The 20,511-nt window shown below is 44.7% G+C and overlaps 3 protein-coding genes across 3 annotated transcripts; 2 read left to right on the top strand and 1 right to left on the bottom strand.

Annotated features, from left to right (window-relative positions):
• Positions 1–953: 953 nt before the first annotated feature.
• Positions 954–4,673, bottom strand: BDB00DRAFT_837091 (uncharacterized protein). Its single transcript, XM_053124526.1, has 14 exons — positions 4,384–4,673; positions 4,154–4,205; positions 3,933–4,057; positions 3,766–3,845; positions 3,613–3,666; positions 3,490–3,524; positions 3,218–3,404; positions 3,042–3,105; positions 2,619–2,926; positions 2,067–2,478; positions 1,732–1,870; positions 1,537–1,632; positions 1,376–1,425; positions 954–1,300 (listed from the first exon to the last, which is right to left on the bottom strand). The coding sequence occupies exons 1-14, from the start codon at positions 4,540–4,542 to the stop codon at positions 1,265–1,267; spliced, it is 1,797 nt and encodes a 598-aa protein (XP_052976835.1). The 5' UTR covers positions 4,543–4,673; the 3' UTR covers positions 954–1,264.
• A 1,836-nt stretch (positions 4,674–6,509) lies between these two features.
• BDB00DRAFT_537893 (uncharacterized protein) lies at positions 6,510–7,831 on the top strand. The gene is made up of 2 exons (XM_053117779.1): positions 6,510–6,805; positions 6,908–7,831. The coding sequence occupies exons 1-2, from the start codon at positions 6,628–6,630 to the stop codon at positions 7,552–7,554; spliced, it is 825 nt and encodes a 274-aa protein (XP_052976834.1). The 5' UTR covers positions 6,510–6,627; the 3' UTR covers positions 7,555–7,831.
• On the top strand, positions 7,407–10,896 carry BDB00DRAFT_537907 (sulfate transporter family-domain-containing protein). Its single transcript, XM_053117780.1, has 9 exons — positions 7,407–7,548; positions 7,662–7,737; positions 7,802–7,864; positions 8,018–8,031; positions 8,168–8,776; positions 8,902–9,033; positions 9,165–9,998; positions 10,073–10,189; positions 10,287–10,896. The coding sequence occupies exons 2-9, from the start codon at positions 7,664–7,666 to the stop codon at positions 10,775–10,777; spliced, it is 2,334 nt and encodes a 777-aa protein (XP_052976833.1). The 5' UTR covers positions 7,407–7,548; positions 7,662–7,663; the 3' UTR covers positions 10,778–10,896.
• Positions 10,897–20,511: the final 9,615 nt, after the last annotated feature.

Raw genomic sequence — 20,511 nt, 5'->3', positions numbered from 1 at the left:
AGACCCGCGACAAGGGTAAGCTTGCCAATGCTGTTACGTACTGCAAGTAAGTGCGTAATTCACTGTGATGCTGCATAGTAGAATTCATTTACATTGCAAAAAGAATAAAGCTTGTTCGACTTTACGATTGAATAAAGTTCTGACTGTTTGTTGGCTCTCTTGATTGATCGAACATCTTACGCTGATTATGCGCTTATATCATTCATTGGATAAGCAAGAAGCTATTCCACTTTGTAATTTGCCTCGCTTGTGCTCGTCGTAATATTAGACGCATTGGTAAAAAGAACGACTGAAGGAGTAGAATGCTTATGCATGTACAGCGGGAAGACAAAGGAGGAGATATATCAGGATGCAACTGTGTGGAAAAGGAAGAGCTGTACATACACACGCACATACATCATCATGAACATCATCATCATCATCACACTGAAAAGTCATTGCGGGTGGCCGCAGGGTATCCTTCACGGGATGAGCTACTAGTAGTAGCAGTAGCAGTGAGATCCTTGGCCAATCCTATTTGCTCCATTCAATGCCTGTAATTGATACATGTAGTTACTAGCTTAGAGTACGATTATTATTTGCTACGTTCGCCACATTTCGTGCATGCGTGTAGCACAAAGACAAAAAATAAAATTTCGGGCTTAAAACGAGCAAACGTAGCGATCTATCATGCTAGCTATGTATGTACACATATCTATCATTTAATGTGCAACACTGACCGTTTCCGGAACTGTACACAAACAAGGAGTTACATACTTGCGAGTATGTGGTACTTGTAATTCATTATTTTCTTGCAACATGTAACTGTTATTACTTTTGAGAAAACGGTAGCGCTGACGACACGTGTTGCTGTCGCCTCCTTCACAGTAAAAGCAAAACCCCCCAATCCTTTCCTCCAATGTCAATGCCCTGTCTTTCTTTCTCGCACCCACCCACCCACACACACATACACACACTCTCTCTGTTTCTTTCTGTTTATATCTCTCATGCATGCTATCTGTGATCGCCATTGTCATAGTCTCTTTCTTTTTACTCAACTCCTAACAAGTGTTTCCCTTCCCTCCTTATATGCAGTCGCACGGTCATATGTATTATGTGAGGATTCTTTTTTTGTCAATGTATGGAGTTGTTTCTATATAGAGCAATTCTAAAATAGTATCATTTGGAGTACTTTTTGTGTGTGTGTGCTAGCCATCCAAGTGTTCCCGGACAATGTATGCACTATGTGTTCGAGTGTATGGGTCTTCGTGAGCGCGTATGTGTCTTAGCTCCAGCCTCCACCATCAAATCCAACAAATCCCTACATAATATAACATGTGAATTCGAATGCTCCTTATAGGACGAACAAAGAGAAAAGCCTTTTCCAGTAACTTACCGTCAACAAGAACACCGGAAAATAAGGCTTTTGCTCGATTTGTGAGCACCCTGTACATTTTTTTTGATAGAAAAACATCGTTAGGGGGCAATTTTATCCCAACAGAGGGAGCAGAAGCAGCAAGCAATACATATATGCTGTGATATAAAAAAAACTCTTACAGTTCCAAGCGGATGTTAAGCGACCATCAATACAGCTTCCAGCATCGTAAAAGTTATCAGCGCCAGATCCATCAAACGCACCTCGGAAGAAGTCAGCTAAGAAACAATATTAGGGAGTTGTTAGCACACACAAGCCTGTGTCACGTATTAGCCGTTCACCCTAGATCACATAAACATATTTTTCACCCTTATTACCAAGGATTGCCTTTCTGCACTGGGGGACCCCGCCAAACTTTCGCTCAAGGAACTTTTTACCGCCCTCGTGGTTTGTCAGCTCGTCCAATTTATCGAGTGTCAGACAGATCGGGCTAAGGATCCGGGAAACTTGATTGTACTATGCGTGTGATGCATATATTGAGAAGATGTGCAAGTGGATGATATAAGTAGAAACTTGGTCAGCCCAAACAAGAACAATAACAAATGACAGTTGAATGCAATTTGATGAATACAACTACTCCCTGGAGTAGTAGCGTATAAATCCCATAACACAATTTTTTATAAATAAACCCGTCAGACAATACTATGCTTACCTTGTCGATGAATATTAAGGCATTAGGCACGTTTTTGTCCCCCAAATGGATCACACTGCTCCCGATCCATGTACCAGCTTTCTTTTGTGCCTTGAATAATGTCCTATGCATCTCCCTGGAAACTGCAGGACACGGTTGTATGCGATGCAAACCCTGGCCTGTCTGTGAGAGTCGGTAAGGATTGGATGTGCTTAGCATGTCCTGATCGGCCAGCGTCCAGAGCATAAACATCTCGTTCAGAATTTCCCGCCACAGCTTTAGTGTTTGGTTGACATAGATATATTGTGTTTCGTGATCGTGACTTAAGCGATGACCTTGAGCACCTGCTGCGATCGACAACGAATATTCATCTTCTGCTTCATTTGGATGAAAATATTCTTCTAGATAACGTATCATCTTTTCACACGGGTCACTACGTAACACAAACATGTATTAGCATGTATTAGCACGTATAGCAATTGTTGGTCTATAGTAATATTGCGTGTACTTTTTTCTCGATTGGACACTCTCTCTAATGAATCGCCATTAATGCACACCACTCCGATCACTTACCGATTTTCTCGTAGATAGGCATTGTTATCACCGATACTGTATAAACAGTGACGTATTTCATCCGAGGACAGATACTTTGATTGATATTTTCGACTCAACTGCTCAATGGACTTTTCCTTGCGTCTAATTTCAGCTTGGATCTGCGTACGACTCTTTCCTTCAGGAATAATTTCTCGTGTTGCTAGTAATATGATGTCTTCGCGGAGAACACCAAGTCCGCGCCGTTCTTTGAGGAATTCGTATACGGTACGGATAGGGGCGACACAGCTAAATCCAAGCATATCTTGCACTTCTGGAATCATTGAATCCTAAAAAGCCCCACAGTAGCACAGAATCCATATAAATCATTATCACTTGCATGAAATAAACATAATGCAACGGACAGCTCTGGCTATTTAGCATCTGCATTTCATCATAACTTACCGATAGCATATACATTAGTTTGCCATATGCTGACCGCATTTTTTCAGGGTTCATGATCTTGTGCCTATCATTATATCCTTAAAGGGTGAGTAACATCCTTTGATATTTCTATTTCGTTATACATATCATGCATGCATATAACCAGTTTTTCTAGTAGCTAGCTAGCAGACACTCACCGGCGACCAATCTCAAAGATTCGTTGGAAGAACTCTTCATTTTCATCAAATGTACGTTCAGCAAAGAGTTCTTGTCCTCGCTTATAGTCACACGCCAGAACCAAACCAGTCAGCGCTGCACACAACTCTTTGATTTGGCTGACAATGCGTTTTGCTTTACTCGTATGGGATTCGTTATCGATATGATCTATTTCATACGTAAAATAATTAAAGTTATTTTTGAAATAGCTTGAATATATCATTACATGCATAACAACGTTTTCACACATTACCTGTATATTCGCTGACATTTAGTGCAGCCTCTAGTCTGTTGTCGTCGTGGATGTTGTTCTGTTAGCGTTGTTTATCCCTGATCCCTGCTTCCTTTGTTAACGTAAAAGCATCTTTCAACTCACAATCGCAACAGCTTTCTTTCCTCCAAATGTAACCGCAGTGGGATATACTTTGCTCTAAACAGATACATCCAGATGTAAGATATGATACTCGCCATATATACATTTATCATGGCTACCACAGGGAATTTCCTTTCACCTTTTTTATGTCCTTACCTATTTTCCATCCATTTTCCAACATCGAAATCTGCGCTGCTCGTGGTTGGTGTATGCTTCAAATTTGATTTAATCTGTTGCTACATGTACATATAAGAAGTGAAAATCAGCTGTTATAACGTCAAATCTCGACTTATTCCCACAGACGCATAAACTGAATTACTAACCTCATCCTTCTCTACCAATGTTTCCTCATCTTCTTCCATCGCATCAACATCATTCTGCTGATTAATTTCTGCGGTATACGGTTTACTGATATGTTTTGCACGCTTGCCCGTTCGATGGATCATGCCTATACATATAACGCACGGAATAGACACATTAACACTTCTTTGCTTTGAATATAACATTTGCAGAGAAAGAAAAAGACGTATTACAAAGTCATTACCAAAGCAAACTTCACAAAAGGGCTCGTTACAGTTTTCACAAAAGACTATCGCCTAGAAAACAAAGAAGGATCAGCAATTGTATACACACAAAACAAGAAGCTTTAAATAGAAAAAGCACGATTGCCCTTGATGGCGTTGATCTCGATCCGCGATCTCCCGATCTACAATATTTACTGTAGCAACAAAACATAACAAGTCGAGATCTAGTTAACTGTGCCTTTATACTTACAGCCTGATCCTTGCATTCCACACAAAATCCGGGATGTGCTTCTTCTTCGACGAATAACGCGGGATCTTCGTTCGAGACTTCCTCGGTTTCCATAACCGATACCTTGTCAGACAAGATATCGTCTAGTTGATTGCGTTTCTTATTGGCACCAGATGGCATGGTGTTGTATGCTTGTTGTTGTAGTAGCTAATTGAGGTTGTTGTTACGGCCTTTTGTCGCTACAAAGGGAGTCGGAGGAGTGGGAGGTGCTAGTGCGTGGGGGGTTTAGTCTGGTTGATTACACATTAACGTACGCCACGACGCTTAACTCCGAATTAAAGACAGGTGGATTGAACTCTATTTTGTCCATGATATCTACAGCGCACACAATTTGGAAAGATTCATGCCCCGTATCAAGCCGCTGGCAGGCAACATTTTTCAAATAGCAAAAGAAAACGTAATGTACATGAGGACATTTTTATAGATCATTCGAGCTCATCGTGTGCCCCAATTTTTATAATTGCAATAGTATTATCATACTGTAAATTGACCATAATAGCTTACAGAATAATGAATACATGCGTTAGGTAATCTTAGCAGTTTGATATCACGAGTCTCACTTGAAATCCATCATCTATCATTACTGGTATATAGAAAAGACAGCAATAATTAGATGGTGCGCTTACATATTGCTCCCCTAGACTTATATACTAACTCCAGGTGAGCTGTACACTGCATTCGAAATCAGTATTATTGGCCAAAAATGAATATATGCACATAGTCACTATATAACAGTAGTAGAGATATTGGCAAGAAATGGGCTAGCAGCTCTATTGGTACGGGCGATTATGTCCATATACAGCTTAATTGCCGTTGCTGTTCACACCCACGAAGTTCGTTAATATAGTTGACATGAGATCCTGCATCAACGCGTCACAAATGTTTGTAGGAGATGTTGGCTTAGGATGCATCCAGCAAGACATTCAAGAAAGAGGAAGGAAAGATTATCGCTGCTGTTCACATGTACGAATATAAAGGTATAAACCTATAACATACACAAGCTAATTTTTTTGACAGCGACATTGGTCGTTGTATAAGAGCAAAACGACCGATCTGAGATATGATACAATGTAGCATAAACTGCGTTCCTTGTGATTGTTATTAAGCCCACTGAAATTCTGTACGGTATGTGACACCAGTTCTATAACTTTGTTTGGGTGTTTATAAATGTACGACTTAGACAAAAGGCTGCTACACCATGTTAGTACTATAAATGTGTATGTAAACAAATAATACTGGCTGAGTAGCATTGCTTTACTGGTGACAGTATGATGGCAGCAGCAAAAGTCAAGCGCACTATTGATTTTCGGTTACTGCTGCTATTATGACTGTTCGTCATTAAGTTATTATTCTCGTTCTTTGATAGATTATAGATTACATACCTGAGCAGCTAGCTAGTGGCGTTAGTCGCAAATCATCAATCATAATGTTTTAATTTCTAAACAGATGATGTTCGCGAGAGGTGGTTTTGTTTGGTTCAATATCGGAATGCTTACCGTGAAACTTCTAAAGCGGATCATACACACACAGTGGATGCTGAAACATCCCTTTTCTTTCCCTTCTCGCTAAGGCTATGTGTTCTATACGTTTAACTTTTCGGTTACGCATCTCGCATACTCACATGGTTTCCAACAACGCTGAGTTTGTTTTTTGTCAGACATGAGATGCGTAAACGTTGCTGCAGCATAAGAGAGAGAGATCTGTGACATATTTAGCGTTGTGTCGCACACGTCCAACAAACAATGAAGCCCTTGAAGTGTAATAACTCGCCTTCAAACTCCATTTATCCATATCTCGAAACCAAAACGATCGTCATCACTTTCTTGCATGAAAACACGTACCCTGTTCGAAGTTTATTCTTGCAAAGAAGTTTTTCTTTTCACAATCAATCAATATTTTGATATAATTTCCTTTAAGGTAGTGTGATTCTCATAATTCAATTCGGATGAGCAACGGACACCAAAAATCTATATGCGATACGTCATGATTTTCCACAAACGAGGAAGGACCATATCCGTCAATGTCAAATTTCCGGCTCCGGCCTTTTTACAAAAGGAGTTTGGGAGAAGAGTTATGTTTCGAGACGCTTTTGTTATCTTATCACTAATCTGTTTCATATAAAGCAAACGACCTTACACTTCGAGGAATAGACGGGTCTTTCGCTTAAAAAAAATTCTTTTTTCGAGAGAAACATTGCTTGCTTAGATGGACAGACGGCATTCCATCGACGCGGAATCTTTGCCGCCCATCCCCGAAGAACAGCAATGCGCCTCTTCTTCACCAAGAGACATCGTCTCGCCAACAATGTCTCGTCATTCCACCACCACCACGCATGACCTTCCTTCTCGTTCTTACTTTTCGTCTCATGTTAATTATGATCCTCGTACAACCCGTCCAATTTTTTTTTTCTTGGCTACTCTAAGAGACTGTTATACACACGTAACTTTCTCTAACTCTGATTTACGCGGATTGTTTTCATACATAGATACGGACACTCGATACTCTGCTTCAATCGATTCAATTCGTGCCCAGTCAGTTGCTTTAGGCGATCTTTACATGACAGAGGATACCCAAAATCGAGTAAGACGAGGCGACGGCTCTGCTGCTCCCTCTGAAGCAGAACCAGTAGTACCTGCGGTAACCTCCAAAGTCAGCAATCTGTCAGCTTTGTTGAAACACCAAAATGGTAGTCGTAACAATGGCTCGCCACCTACAAAGCACTACCAGCAGCAACAACAGCAGCAGCAGCTACAACAACAACAACAAGACGAAGAGTCGAGACCATTACTTGAGCATGTCGATACTGGTCGTACAACGTCCACACAATATCATTCTATAAGCGCCGTTGATTCAAACGGATATAGTACACAATACCCCTCACACCATACCACGCATTATCAGCAGCAGCAACAGCACCACTATCGAACACAGCAGCAACGTTCATCTTCATCGTGGCTACATCGACGGTTACGTGCTGCTTTCTCCTCATTACGTAGTGCAAATGACGACAAGCAGAGTGGCATGGCGCTCGTGATGTACTTGATCAAGAGACCGCTAGAATGTATACCAGCTGTCATTCTGGGATTATTACTCAATCTTTTGGACGCAATTTCATATGGTAAAAATGTGTGAAAAGATCCACGGTTTTTATGCCTCTTTAACGGATATCGTACCAGCAGCAGTAGTCGTAGAAAAATCATGCTTTTCTAATCGTAGAATGCGGTTTTAACGGTAATTAGGCATGATTACGTTTCCGCTCAACAATCCGATTTTCGCATCCTTCGGTCCGGATGGCATCTCGATGTTTTTTGTCAGGTATTTGATCGGATCTGTCACGTGGACTAGACTAATTAGGAAACCGTACTCACACACTGTTCAGTTGCATAATTGCACAGATTGTGTATTCATGCGGCGGAAGTATCTTTCCCGGAGGCAATGGAAGGTAGTATGACAATGATCTCAAACAAGACAATTTCCTTGTGTGCACGAGAGAGAGAGGGGGGCAAATGATGACATGCTTACATGTTTGATTTATATGCTTTTTTCCTGCCTGCATCGTGAAATCATATTCTCGCTACAACGTGTAACTACGTAGTATGATGATTGAAGGTAATAAACTGGAGGACGAATCTAAACACTTTGGGTTGATAATCTATCAGCGTATAGCCTTTTAATAAAAGTGCGTAAGCAGAAAAGTATCATAATCTCACATTTTTTTATTTTATTTTGCGACTATTTGCTATAGTGGTTCCCTTCCTGCACATCATGGCCGAACGAATCGTCCTTTATGTTGGAGAAGAGCATAAGCAGGAAATTATTGCATCCACCATGGTTGCTTTTGCTATTAGTAGCATAATGACGGGCGTCGCATTTTTCTTGCTAGGTGCTTTCAACTTGGGATCCCTCATCGGATTCTTTCCGCGGCACATCCTGGTCGGGACCATCGGTGGCGTGGGATGGTTTTTGGTGATCACTGGCATCGAAGTGGCTGGTCGATTGGACGAGAACTTTGATTATACCATTCCTATGTTTCGAAAAGTGTTTCTTGATTCACATACCTTGATGCTTTGGTCGGCCGCTTTGGGTGCAGCACTCGTGTTACGATTGATACAACAACGATACAACAATGCATTGGTCGTACCTGCGTATTATATGGTGCTTCCAATTGCCTTTTACTTCGTGTTAGCGATTGCACGTCTCGATGTAAATCAAGTGCGCGACGCTGGATGGATTTTCCCGCTGGTAAAAAGCGATTTACCGTTTTGGCATTTTTACACCAACTTTAACTTTGCGATGGTCGATTGGCAAGCTATTGCCAAGACAGTTCCTGCTATGTTGGCGCTAACATTTTTTGGTAAGTTCCCTCAATAGGGGTCCTCAATTGACGTGATTTTTGGTGCCACACGAAATGTTCGATCAGTCAGTGTTGTTCGCTTTGCTAATAGTAATGCGGTATTACATCATTGTTGAACAAAATAGGTGTTCTCCATGTTCCAATCAACGTACCTGCACTTGGCGTGTCCACCAACAGGGATGACGTCAATGTCAATCGTGAACTAATCGCTCATGGCATGTCCAATGCGATATCCGGCTGCTTCGGTTCTGTACAGAGTAAGTAATTTTCTGTTCTGTATGTCTGCGATCATTATCGAACAAACCATCACTATCCTTCCAATTCGCCAGGAAAACATGTATTTTTCTGATAATTAGACTATATCCAAATCTTTACTTTGTTCCAATAGATTATCTTGTATACACAAACAGTCTTTTGTTTATTCGATCTGGTGGTGACAGCCGATTAGCTGGTTTGATGCTTGCTGGAGCAACCATGGCACTGTGGATGGTGGGTCCTTGGATCGTTGGCTATGTTCCCACGCTTGTTGTCGGAAGCTTGATTTTTCATCTCGGGTTGGATCTGTTGAAGGAAGCACTGTATGATACATGGGGCAGCGTGCACTATCTCGAATACATAACAATCTGCATGATCATCTTTTTCATGGCCATTTGGGGTTTCGTTGAAGGCATCCTCGTCGGTATCGTCATGGCATGTATCTTTTTCGTGGTGCAAAATGCTCGACTCTGCGATGCAATCCGATCCATGCACACGGGCCAAGAACTACGATCCACGGTCAGAAGACTTTATCGTCAGCAAAAATTCTTAAAACATGTTGGTGGACAGATTCAAGTCATCAAGTTGCAAGGATACATGTTTTTTGGTACCATCAATCAAGTTGAACGTGCTATTCGAGATATGCTGGATGAGCGCGCATGGGAAAGGAGCCCTGTTCGTTTCTTGATCCTCGATTTGCAGTTGGTCCAAGGTATTGACTTCAGTGCTGCTGAAGCGTTCGTTCGTATACGGCGTCTGCTCAAGAACAGAGAAGTCTACATGATCCTCTGTAACATTGCACGTGATTCAGATCAGGCCAAGGCACTGATGAAGGCCGGTATGTGGGCGGACGAGCTCGACGATGGTGACTTGAAGTGTTTTGAGTATCTCAACGATGCATTGGAATGGTGCGAGAATACACTACTGCGTGCGTATTTTGCGCGCGTGCCACATCATCGGATCCCAGGTAAAGACTATAAATTATCTCTCTCTTGTTTAATCTTAATAAGGTTACTGATTTATTATGCTTGCTGTTTCTAGCAGTACCAATCAAGGACACAAATACTGCTGATAGCGAAGAGACACATATTGATATGATTTCTGATGCTTCTCCACGCCACAAAATGGTGACCAAAGCTATCCAACAACTCATTCCAGGTGTGTGTTCTCTCTTCTCGCTACGACTGGGGTGTCTTTTGTTTTCGTTGTAGAAAAGGGGTGACTCACAAAAGCAACCGGAATAATATTGTAACAGACACGGGCGTACCCCAAATGTACTCCAATTTGTCACAGCCAACGCTATTAATGGTCCAGGCACTTAGTGAGCTGACGCACGACGACATACCCGTGGAATTTTATCACAAGCTTGGTAGCTATCTTAGAAAAGAGAATTGTCTGCGTGGCCAATGTCTATGGAAAGATGGCGACCCTGCAGACTGCCTCATTGTACTTGAGCAGGGATCGTTACGAAGTTTGATGCCTGTCGCCAAAGACGACTATGTCGTTGTAGAATCTATTTTACCAGGCACTGTAGTGGGAGAACTTGGCCTCTTCACAGGTGGTCCTCATCGTACGCGGTCACTTATTGCAGAGCAAGATTCAGTTCTTTGGAAACTGACACAGGAAGCCTTTGAAAGTATGAGATTGGCAGATCCGCAACTTGCAGCTCAGTTTATCATGCTCTCTCTTCATTTCTCAAGTGATCGAATGGAAACAATGACACGATACGCGTTTCAACTGAACTGAACATAATAGTCATTCAAACTTGCATACACTTTATTCTCTCCGACTCGCTGTATTATCATTACTACATACCACCCCACGTAACATTTTCCCTCACCCCACCTTCTTTGATAAACAACCAGAAACGCACGATAGTATCCTCCCATCCATCCTACTTTTCAAACCTTTACTTGCGTACTCCCTTGCTCTTTATATATAGTACAACAAACATTAACAACACACACATATGCTTTGCGAAAGCTATTTGTAGCCTAATACACACGCCTGTAACACATATGATTTTACCACTGTGTATTTTGCACCGCTAAAAAACTTTACATTGGTGAGTGATAGTTCCGCATTTTTTTTTTTTTTTTGTATGAGCCGGGTGGAGGCTGAATTTTATTGGTTGGTCACACGTTCAAGGAAGTGGCGTGCCAAAATGAAACGCATAAAGGGAGCAACAAGAATAGTGAAAAAACAAAAGGACAAATTAAAATATATGAGACATTAATCATCCACAGAAATCTGAGGATGTAGTTGGTGGTAGAGATGGAGGGCAGACTGGGCAACGATGGCCGGGTCAAAGGGGATGCGGTCGAAAACCAACCGCCAGTATGCGCGCCAAAGAGCAAGAAGCGTACTCTGGACGGCGGAGATGTAGTGGGGGAGTGTGGAGGGAGGGGCAAGGGACCAGTTGAGTTCGGTGATGAACTGTGAAAGGCCCAGCGCTGTTGGTTCGGCGTAAAAGAGAACGCTCCAAACTTGCGTCCATACCCGCCAGCGCGGTGGGCAGGTGATGAGAAAATGCGGTATTGTGTCGAGCTCAGAGTTGCAGAGCTGACAAATGGAAGAAGGTATAAACCCGGGAACGAGATAGTGTAGGCGTTGGGCAGTCGGTAAGGTGCGGTGCAGGGTGCGGAACCATATGTTGCGGACCGGATGGAACATGGGGGTGGCCCAAAAGGTAGCCCATTGACTGGGCGATAGGTTGTTGCTGGTGTTACGGAGCAGAAGAGTGGTTGATTGCTGGCATTGTTGACGATAGCACCGAGTGTTGGTGAGTTGGTCGAGGGCGGAGCTGAGCGCTTGCCACAAAGGGAAGCCATCCATGGTGCCGAAAGTGTTGTCGTGACCACCGAGGGCATGGTCGCCAGGCAGACAGAGACGAGCAAAGAACGGTTTCAACTGGATGCTTCCATCGATAACGGCGGTAATGAAGCGGCGAAGGACTCGGGGATGAGTAATGTTGCCATCTGTTGGCATACGTGGCCGAAGGTAGCCCAGAGCGTTGTCAAAGACATAAACATCGTTTGCAACCATGGTGTTGAGAGTGGGTGAGCTGAGAAGCGAGGCATTGTCTTGATCCGGTGCTGCAGTCCAAATGGCTGTGGTGGGCAGGCATAGCGCTACGACTGGTGGAAGTTGTATAGTCGAAGAGTCGAAATCCATGCGGTCGAATGCTTGAAGGAAGATAGACGAGAATGAAGACGGAGAAGACTTGAGATACCCAGGACGCGCGGACGGAAATGCCAGGATCAAGCGGTGGTCTGGGAGTGACGGATTCAAAGCGAGCATGTTGTAAACCAAGTATGGGATAGCCAAGCTAGGTACCGGATCATTGCTGTATGGATACGCCAGAAAAGGACGAAGCCAACGAAGCTGCAAAGCATGTTGCTGTATGGCAGGGTCCAAGAGCTGTATCCCACCATGTTTGCGTAAGCCGCACAAACGGTCATACGCAACTTTTGGGAACGTACGATGCATGGCAAAACTTGATATAATTGTACGCAGTTTGTTCCAAAAGAATGCCTTGGGCGCCCCCGTAAGGCGGAGAACATGCCACAGACGAGCCAGAATAAGCGTGTTTAGGACAGTCGCGCGACCGCGGACGGACAATTGTCGTTGTTGGTGGAGCTGGCAACCAGAGCGAATGGACACCAATAACCGTTCCAAAAAAAGATGAAGCTGATGGTTCGAGGAGCAAAGCGGATATCCCAGGTAGGTAACAGCCTCGGGCCAAGAGCGGTCATGGCACGTTGGGAAGCCATAGTGGGCGAGACTAGTAGACCAGGTGGGTTGTGGAAGGCCAGATAGAGAGATCGCCTGGGTCTTGTGGGCATTGAGTTTTGCATTGGACGCGAGCTGATAATGCATTAAGTGTACGTGTAGTCGATCTAAATCCGCTGGTGTTCGCAAAAAGACAAAAACATCGTCCGCGTACGCCAGAACCTTGAGCGGAGGTGGTGGTGGTGAGTAGTGTGGGCCAGGGACGCCAATCGCAGGGGGGACACCCAGAAAGGCGCGATCCTCAAGGATAGCACGTAATAAAGGCTCAATCGCCAGATTAAACAAAATAGGCGAGAGCGGGTCACCTTGCCTGAGGCCGCGTCGCTGCTGGATGGGCGTGCTGAGATGGCCGTTGATGTTGATCCGGATATGCGTCTGAAAAAAGAGGTCGCAGATGCTGTTAACAAGTCGAGGCGGAAAACCGAAGTGGCACAGAACTCTGGACAAATATCGAGGATGGATGCGGTCATAGGCCTTTTCTTGGTCAAGAAGAAGGCCGATTGTGGTATCATCCGGGCGGAGCGTTGCTTGTTCCATCATCAACTTGACCAGCAGACCATTGTCAGCAATGAATCGACCAGGTAGAAAGCCAGTTTGATGTGGAGTGATGAGGAGTGATGCAGTGGTGACCATACGAGCGTTCAAAAGCCGGGTACAAATCTTGGCATCACAATTGATCAAACTGATGGGGCGCCAAAGCCGAAGTGAAGACAGATCACCGCCAGTTTTGGGCAAGAGAGTAACGCATGTTTCTTGCCAGGAGCGTGGGTAGACACTCTGCCGCAAGGCAGCGTTGTAGACCTGACATGCTAAAGTGGCGTACAGCGGATGCCGGAAAACAAGGTACCAGATGGAATAGGGTAATCCGTCGGGTCCGGGGCTGCTTTGTTTAGGAGCACGTTTGGCGGCACTTTGGAGATCCTCAATGGTAAACTCATGAAGAAGGTCCGTGGCGCTTTGGGGTGACAAGCGACAAGAGCCTGGTATACGTTGCAAAAGGTACTCGAGAGAGTCGTCTGAAATATCGTCTGCGGAGTACAATGATTGGTAAAAGGTAGTTGCTGCGTCTTGCATGCCGTTGACGTCCAAATGTATGGTGCCGGTAACAGGATGCTGTAACTGTGAAATGTGGCGAGATGCTTGGCGTTGTTCGATCGTGCGTTTGAGGTATCCCGCAGACTTTTCACCATGCTCGCGCCAACGTTGACCAGCACGTAGTGCGGAAGAATCGACTAATGCTTGCTGTAGAGTGGCGATCTGGCTTTCGAGGCGTGGCAAGAGCTGTGCGCGGAGAGCCAGAGACGGACGGGTACGGAGAAAGCGATTACGCTTGGACTGCAAAGCGCGCAACTGCTCTTTGCGCCAATGAGCTTGTGTTCGGCAGTAGGACCGAATGTGCCTGGTGACCACCTCTTTTACGTGCTCCCATTGCTCTTGGGGAGAGGGCAGATCCATTAGATGGGGATGCAGTGAAGAGAGTGTCGAGGCCAAGGAGCGACGAAATTCTTTGTCGTATGTGATGGAGGGATTGGCCCGCCAACAGCCTTTACCGTGAGTTTGAGAAACAAAGCGAATATTCATGGCAAGTAAAGCGTGATCGGTCCACTCCGAGTGTAAATATGAAACCTCGGCATGATAGATCTTGTTACGAAACAGTGATCCACCATAAATATAGTCGATGGTCGAGTGGGTAGTGGTGCCGCGCCGAAAGGTGGGAACTGGGAGAGTGGTGGTACGGTCGGTGATGCAGTCAAAGAAAACTTCTTCGAGGAGGGCGTGCCAGCCAGAAGGGGCGTTGCGCAGAAAATGTGGGCGAGTGATGTCGTAGTTAAAATCGCCAGCAATAAGTAGTCGCTCACAGAAGAAATGGTCCGTGAGGCAAAAGGCTGGATTGTCGAGGAGTGTGATGTAAAAGGCCTTACGGTCGCTACTGCTGGTGGCAGGAGCATATAGGACCAATACATGGAAAGGGTCGAAGATATTGGATTTGTGACGGATGTTGATGAGCATGGCTCGATCGTCAGACGATACGGAGCGCAGTTCGAGGTGAATGTCGGGTGATAGTGCGACAAGACCACAGTGTTGTGTCCAAAGTGATTCGTGTGCGCAAAATTGGGTATGAAGCATTTGTTTGATATTGTCGTCTGAAGCGTGGCTTTCTTGAATAGCGATGAGGTGGGGTTGTTGGGTTTTTAGGTGGCGTATGAGTGATGAACGTACAAGCGGTTTATTCGATTTGCGTAGACCGTTGCAGTTCAGGGAGCAGAATTTCAGATTGAAACTCTTACTCATTGGGTGTCAAATGTGGGGTTGGAGCCATCGCTCCCAGTGATAGATTGCCCGATGGCAATGTTGTCGCGTACTTTCTGGCTATGTTTCAGATCACGTGTCGATCGTCGAGGTTTGTGGATCAGATTGGCGGAGATAGGTGTTTTGAGTTTATCATCGCAAGCTTTGCGGACTGCGCCACGTTTGGTGGACGACATATTCTTGATGGAGTTACGGGCAGTCAAGGATATGGGCAAAGCCTGGAAGTAAGCCTGTAGATCTTGACCGTCGTCGGCGGCCGAAGCAGTGGTAGGGCTTTCAACGCCTTGGACGGCGTGTGCGGATATGATGGCCGTGACGGCAGCGCTCATGGCGATATCACCATCGACTTCGTCAGATGATGTTTCCTGACCAATCGCGGGTCGTGCTTGTGTAGCAGACAGTGTGGTGGCACTTAGTGGCGCAATGCTGTTCTCGGTGTGGTCGGGCTGGTTTTCCACCTGCATCGGCACGTCGTTATCCGTTGTGGGGACGTCGTTACTCGTCGTCGTTACATCGTCGCTCGTCGTCTGCTCGTCGCTCGTCGTCTTTTCGTTGGTGCCCGTTTTGTCGTTGGTGTCGATCTTGTCGTCGCTGCTCGTTCTCTGCGCGTCGGAGTGCGTCTGCTCGTCGTATTTCGTCGTCTGCTCGTCGCTGTTCGTGGCGGCGTTCGTCGTAGTTTCTGGGGGGTGCGATTGCTGCTCATCAGACGGTGGAAGGCTGTCAGCGTTGTTGTGGGTGCCAGATGCTGCCGGTTGCTTGCCTTCCTTCTTGCTACCTTTGAGCAAAGGAGTTTTGCGTGACTTTTTGTTGGGTTGGGCATCCTTACCCTTGCCTTCACTCTTGTAAGGGCAAACACGAGCAATATGGCCGAGTCGGCCACAGTCAAAGCAAGTGGTAGTCTGGTTGCGCAGTTTTGTACAATCACGGCGGTGATGACCGCCCTCGTGACACCATGTGCAATGCAATGGCATATCACTCCACGTGGCATAAAATCCAAGTTTGGACGTGCCTTGCCATCCGATGATATGCTCTAGGTCACTGAAGGGAGGCTGGCCGTCTATCGGTTGACAGTCGAGAATGGCGTAACCACGACCCATGAATAGATTGGAGTCGCCTTCCTTGAAAGCGCCGCAGTCCAAAACTCTTCCATAAGGAAGGAAGCTACTTTTGATGCCGTCGCACAGCTTGTCAGCACGAACAAAGGGTAGGTGGGACAAGCGGACACGTTTAATGCGATTTTGAGCGCCGTCGTTGGGCAGGGCCAAGGTGGCTTGGATTCGCACACGATCCTTGGTGAAGGTCAAGCCAGTCGTCAACGCACGCTGCAACGACTCGTTTTCGTCGAAACACATCTCAATAAGAACTCGTTTGGCGCCTTCAGGATGGGTGGTAGCGCCAGTATTTCCGGGAAATTGCTTTGCAGCGAGGAGCAGGACAGAGCGTAGTGCCTCTGGTCTGCTGCTGACATCGAAGAAGACGCAGCCCTCGTTGCGGCCAACACGCCATACTCGAGAAGGACGAACTGTCCAACCATCCTGGTTGTTAAGAAGATCATTGGAGTGCATCAATGATACACGTTTGTTTTGAACAACATGGGCCCATGACATTTGTGATGCATCTGGACTTGTAGCGTGAATGGAATCGTTTATAGTGGTGCCCCTGTCGGGGGGCGGTTTCTGACTGTTGTCGGGAAGAGCCATGGGTAGTTCCGCATTACTGTTGCATCTGTGAGCATCAAATGGTTTCGTACCACATTAAATATAAGAACTACTCACCAACATCAAACTACATTTATGATACAGGCGCCATCAACGATCTACTCAAAGGAAACAAATTTGAGCAGACCAAAGAGCTTACAACGCGTTTAACATAAGAACTATTTGCGCGCTTATTGCGCGAGTTTTATCGCCTTCTTGTCGCCTCTTGGAAGTGACGTTAGGTCCAAGAATCACGCTTTGAAAGCAGGCGCATCACAAATGGTCAGTCCAGGTTTTTCGATCCAGGTGAAAACCAAAATCATAAGAAAATCGTGTTGTGATAAGCTACGTGCAGGAAGAGTGAGAGAGACGAACAGCTGAAAAAAAAAACCATTCCAATTTACAGATCTGGCAATTATACATGTCTGTTGACGTATGCTCTGACATTGTCTCTTATAAAATAATCTCGTTCTAAAGGAGGGTCCTCGGTAACAGTTTTTCTTCTTGACAATTGCTTTGGCAATTTAGGCGAACACAGAGTGAAAAAGAGTGCCAAAGTATGATAAAGCGCGTTGTGATCGTGTTACTGCCAGCTACGATACAGAGCCACTGTCACTGTTCCCCGCTTTGTTTGGCACGGAGCTGTGATTGAATGGAGGGGGGAGTATTTAGTATTTTGTTCGCGAAAAAAGAAAAAGGAACCAGTCGTGCACATAAAAAAAAGGCGAATAAAACGTTTATGCGGAAAGTGCGAAAAAGAAAAATATATTTTTTATTTTGTTTATCATTTTCTTATTTGTGTGTAATAAATAATAAAAAAAAAGTTCGTTTCAATTATCCCAACATATACCGTTGGCATCACATGCACCCGAAGGTTCACGATCGGCTGCCGGAGTATATGACCACATTCCCACTGGTATATATTGCAAATTTTCTTCAGGGCGCGGACCACTGAATCTGCCAATCATCAGAAGAATTATGACAATAGCCAGCACAAGCAATGACCCGATCATGGCACAGAGCAGTGCATCTGTACTACAGATCAAAGCTGTACCAAAACGAACTGAAGAGAAGAGAAAAAAGAAAGGCGAAATTGCTCGCTTTATATAGACATTTTTCTCGTTCGGGACTTCAAATCCCCGTGAATTCTCATTGGCCCAGATAACGGGTTGCGTATCAACTTGTGGGTCGCCTACTATGATATAACAAACATACAGCACCAAAGGAAATGAAAGGAGGAGTGGTACCTGATGGTCAAGTAGACAAGCGTGCTTCGGCGGTACTGGTACGTGTCTCTCACTATGGCAGCTGTACCTCCGATGCTGTCGCCGCTTGGTTGTGAGTGGGCCGTGCACGGCACCGTGTCAAGCGAAAACAAAGACACGAATGTGAATGAGCATGTAGATTCACGGAAGAAATGCTTTTCTGTGAGCAATAAAATGGCAATATAGAATTGTCTGACAAGGTAAACAACTTAACAGATTCTACGGCATCAGTTGTTCCTGATCAAGCTTTAGTAAACATCAGAACACGATCCTCCAAGCAGCGGCCAGTTTCCATTCCTTCACCCATTAAGGTAAACAGTATAGCGTAGTCCACAGACTATTCCATTTTATTAGTACCTTTTGACTGTATGTTGGCGCATAATGTTGTGCGTGTGCGGGCATAGATACAACACACTGGACCCCATCGCTGCACTAGTATAAAAATTACCCGTTGCATTTTTTTTTATTCTGTGCTCGTCAACCATTTTCGCCATCCGCCAACAGTTCTTTGAACTACGCCGTGTAACCTCTTCCCTCCATCTCGAATTTATACTGCTGCTGGTAAGGTATCACCCTTCATCTCAGTTTATGCTGCTGCTGCAAAAGTTCCATCCTCATCTCAAGTATGTGCTGCTGCAGATGCGTTGACCCGCTCATAGTTAAGTATCCACTGCCGCTAGTGAAGTTGACTCATCCTTCTTTTTTTTTCATTGCTGCTGATCGGTCCGTTCGATTTTGTGCGGTTCTAGCAACGTTCAAGATCAATTGGGACGGTCAGAAGATTAACACTATAAACGATGACTTTTTACATCTCTTGATCCTTTTGCGCGGAATTTGTTGCTCCATTGATTATCTTGTTCACTTGCCATCCCTTTGTGCACTTCGAGTACCAAGTAAATTGGTCAAATCGTTGCGTCACAGTGCGCTTTCATTCTACATAGTGTTCGTTTAAGAAAAAGCTGTTGGAACGTTTAAAAGTTTGACATATGCATCGCTTCGTCACTATCCAAAAAGTAAGATCTGTGTTGCGCCTTTCCTGATTTCCTCATTCCTAGTCTGCCTTTGCTTCCTGCTGATTTACGTCCATTATGCTTGTCATTGACGTGGGTCTGTGCGTACGCGTTCATTGCCTTCGTTATGTAGTCAAAGAAAGAGAGACGTAGTAGCGAAAATTTCCCTACTGTTGCCTATTTCAACAGCAAAATTCACATTGTGTCTCTGACCTTCTGTTTTTGCAGACTTTTTATCGTTGCCGAGATAGTGATGTTTTAATAAAGCCCGAGAATAAAATCCATACTATATCCTGCTCTTTTGCAGTTGCTCTCCAAGATACGTTAGTAGCACCATCGGCTGTACATTACGTCCCACAAAGCCCAACATATGGTCCCTTTTGGTAGAAGCTACGATCCGCTTAATTTTCACCATGTCTTGTCCATAGATGCCACAAAATATCAACTTTAGAAAGAGGGTGGAGAAAACAGGAAAGTGTGCTGGGGACGAGCAGCTTCTTCACTACAAGACTTTTCCAGCAGTAATTACATTTACGACTGGTGCATTGATTGGTAGCAAGGTGGCATAATGATTAAAGTTGACAGGAAAAGTATGTGTTTGCTCGTGGATTACATGCGTTTATTTCGAACTATGTAGGGCTCGCCGTATAATGAACGCTTCAAGGTTACGTTTCTGGTAATTCTACATTTCATCATATTTTGAGCCACTGATCCGGTTAGTACTGTATACGAAATTGTTAACCAAGCTCATGTCAGCTTTACAACATGTCAAATGAAGTATTTGGTTACTGAGTCACATTTAAAGGCACTGTATACCGTGGACGACGACGACTGAGAATGAGCGCCGAAATGACTACATATCTGTCCCTCCGATTGGGATCGTCGTTTTGACAGAAATACATAATGGCAAGATTTCAACGAAATCTTCCCAACAGTCCGGGAGCTCATGGATTATGATGTTTTGGGGAATCGTGTGAATAGTAGCATACCATCAAATAGATAATCACAGGACAAGACGAGCAGTGGGAATAAAGAAATCGCAACGTGATCTGCCGACGTTGGTCAACATACAAACTTGAGTTGAATCGTTTTAAATATAATGAGGATAATCATGGAATATCGCCAACAACCACTGGAAACGAAATGTCATATAATGGGCAGGAAAGCCATGGCAACTATCATTTACATTTTTTAATGCGGTGCTTCCCGTTTCATGCACCAGCATCTCATCGATCATAAAAGCCGCGCAATGTTTTTTTTTGGGTGGAGGTTCGATTTCGCCCTGTTGATAATTACGCCTTGCGGTATCAACCGACGCTCAAGCGAGGCGTGCCCTTTGCCATTATTAACAAACAATTGATGAAACACTTCATAGCCAAATATATTGCACAGTAGGTTGTCTGCAA

The sequence above is a fragment of the Zychaea mexicana genome, assembly GCF_025766255.1.
Source record: "Zychaea mexicana strain RSA 1403 chromosome Unknown BDB00scaffold_69, whole genome shotgun sequence".
In the NCBI taxonomy this organism is placed as follows: Eukaryota; Fungi; Mucoromycota; class Mucoromycetes; order Mucorales; family Lichtheimiaceae; genus Zychaea; species Zychaea mexicana.
Note: the sequence above shows the minus strand (reverse complement) of the source record. Positions and strands in the feature narration are given on the sequence as shown.

Excerpts from the sequence above, each read along its gene's own strand:
- BDB00DRAFT_837091 (XM_053124526.1), bottom strand. The coding sequence starts at position 4,542 with ATGCCATCTGGTGCCAATAAGAAACGCAATCAACTAGACGATATCTTG. Across the intron at positions 3,667-3,765 it reads GGAAAATGGATGGAAAATAG|AGCAAAGTATATCCCACTGC; the intron begins GTAAGGACATAA and ends GTATCTGTTTAG. Across the intron at positions 3,525-3,612 it reads GAAAGAAAGCTGTTGCGATT|ACTAGAGGCTGCACTAAATG; the intron begins GTGAGTTGAAAG and ends CGACGACAACAG.
- BDB00DRAFT_537893 (XM_053117779.1), top strand. The coding sequence starts at position 6,628 with ATGGACAGACGGCATTCCATCGACGCGGAATCTTTGCCGCCCATCCCC. Across the intron at positions 6,806-6,907 it reads TCATGTTAATTATGATCCTC|ATACGGACACTCGATACTCT; the intron begins GTACAACCCGTC and ends TTTCATACATAG.
- BDB00DRAFT_537907 (XM_053117780.1), top strand. The coding sequence starts at position 7,664 with ATGATTACGTTTCCGCTCAACAATCCGATTTTCGCATCCTTCGGTCCG. Across the intron at positions 8,777-8,901 it reads GTTGGCGCTAACATTTTTTG|GTGTTCTCCATGTTCCAATC; the intron begins GTAAGTTCCCTC and ends TGAACAAAATAG. Across the intron at positions 10,190-10,286 it reads TATCCAACAACTCATTCCAG|ACACGGGCGTACCCCAAATG; the intron begins GTGTGTGTTCTC and ends ATATTGTAACAG.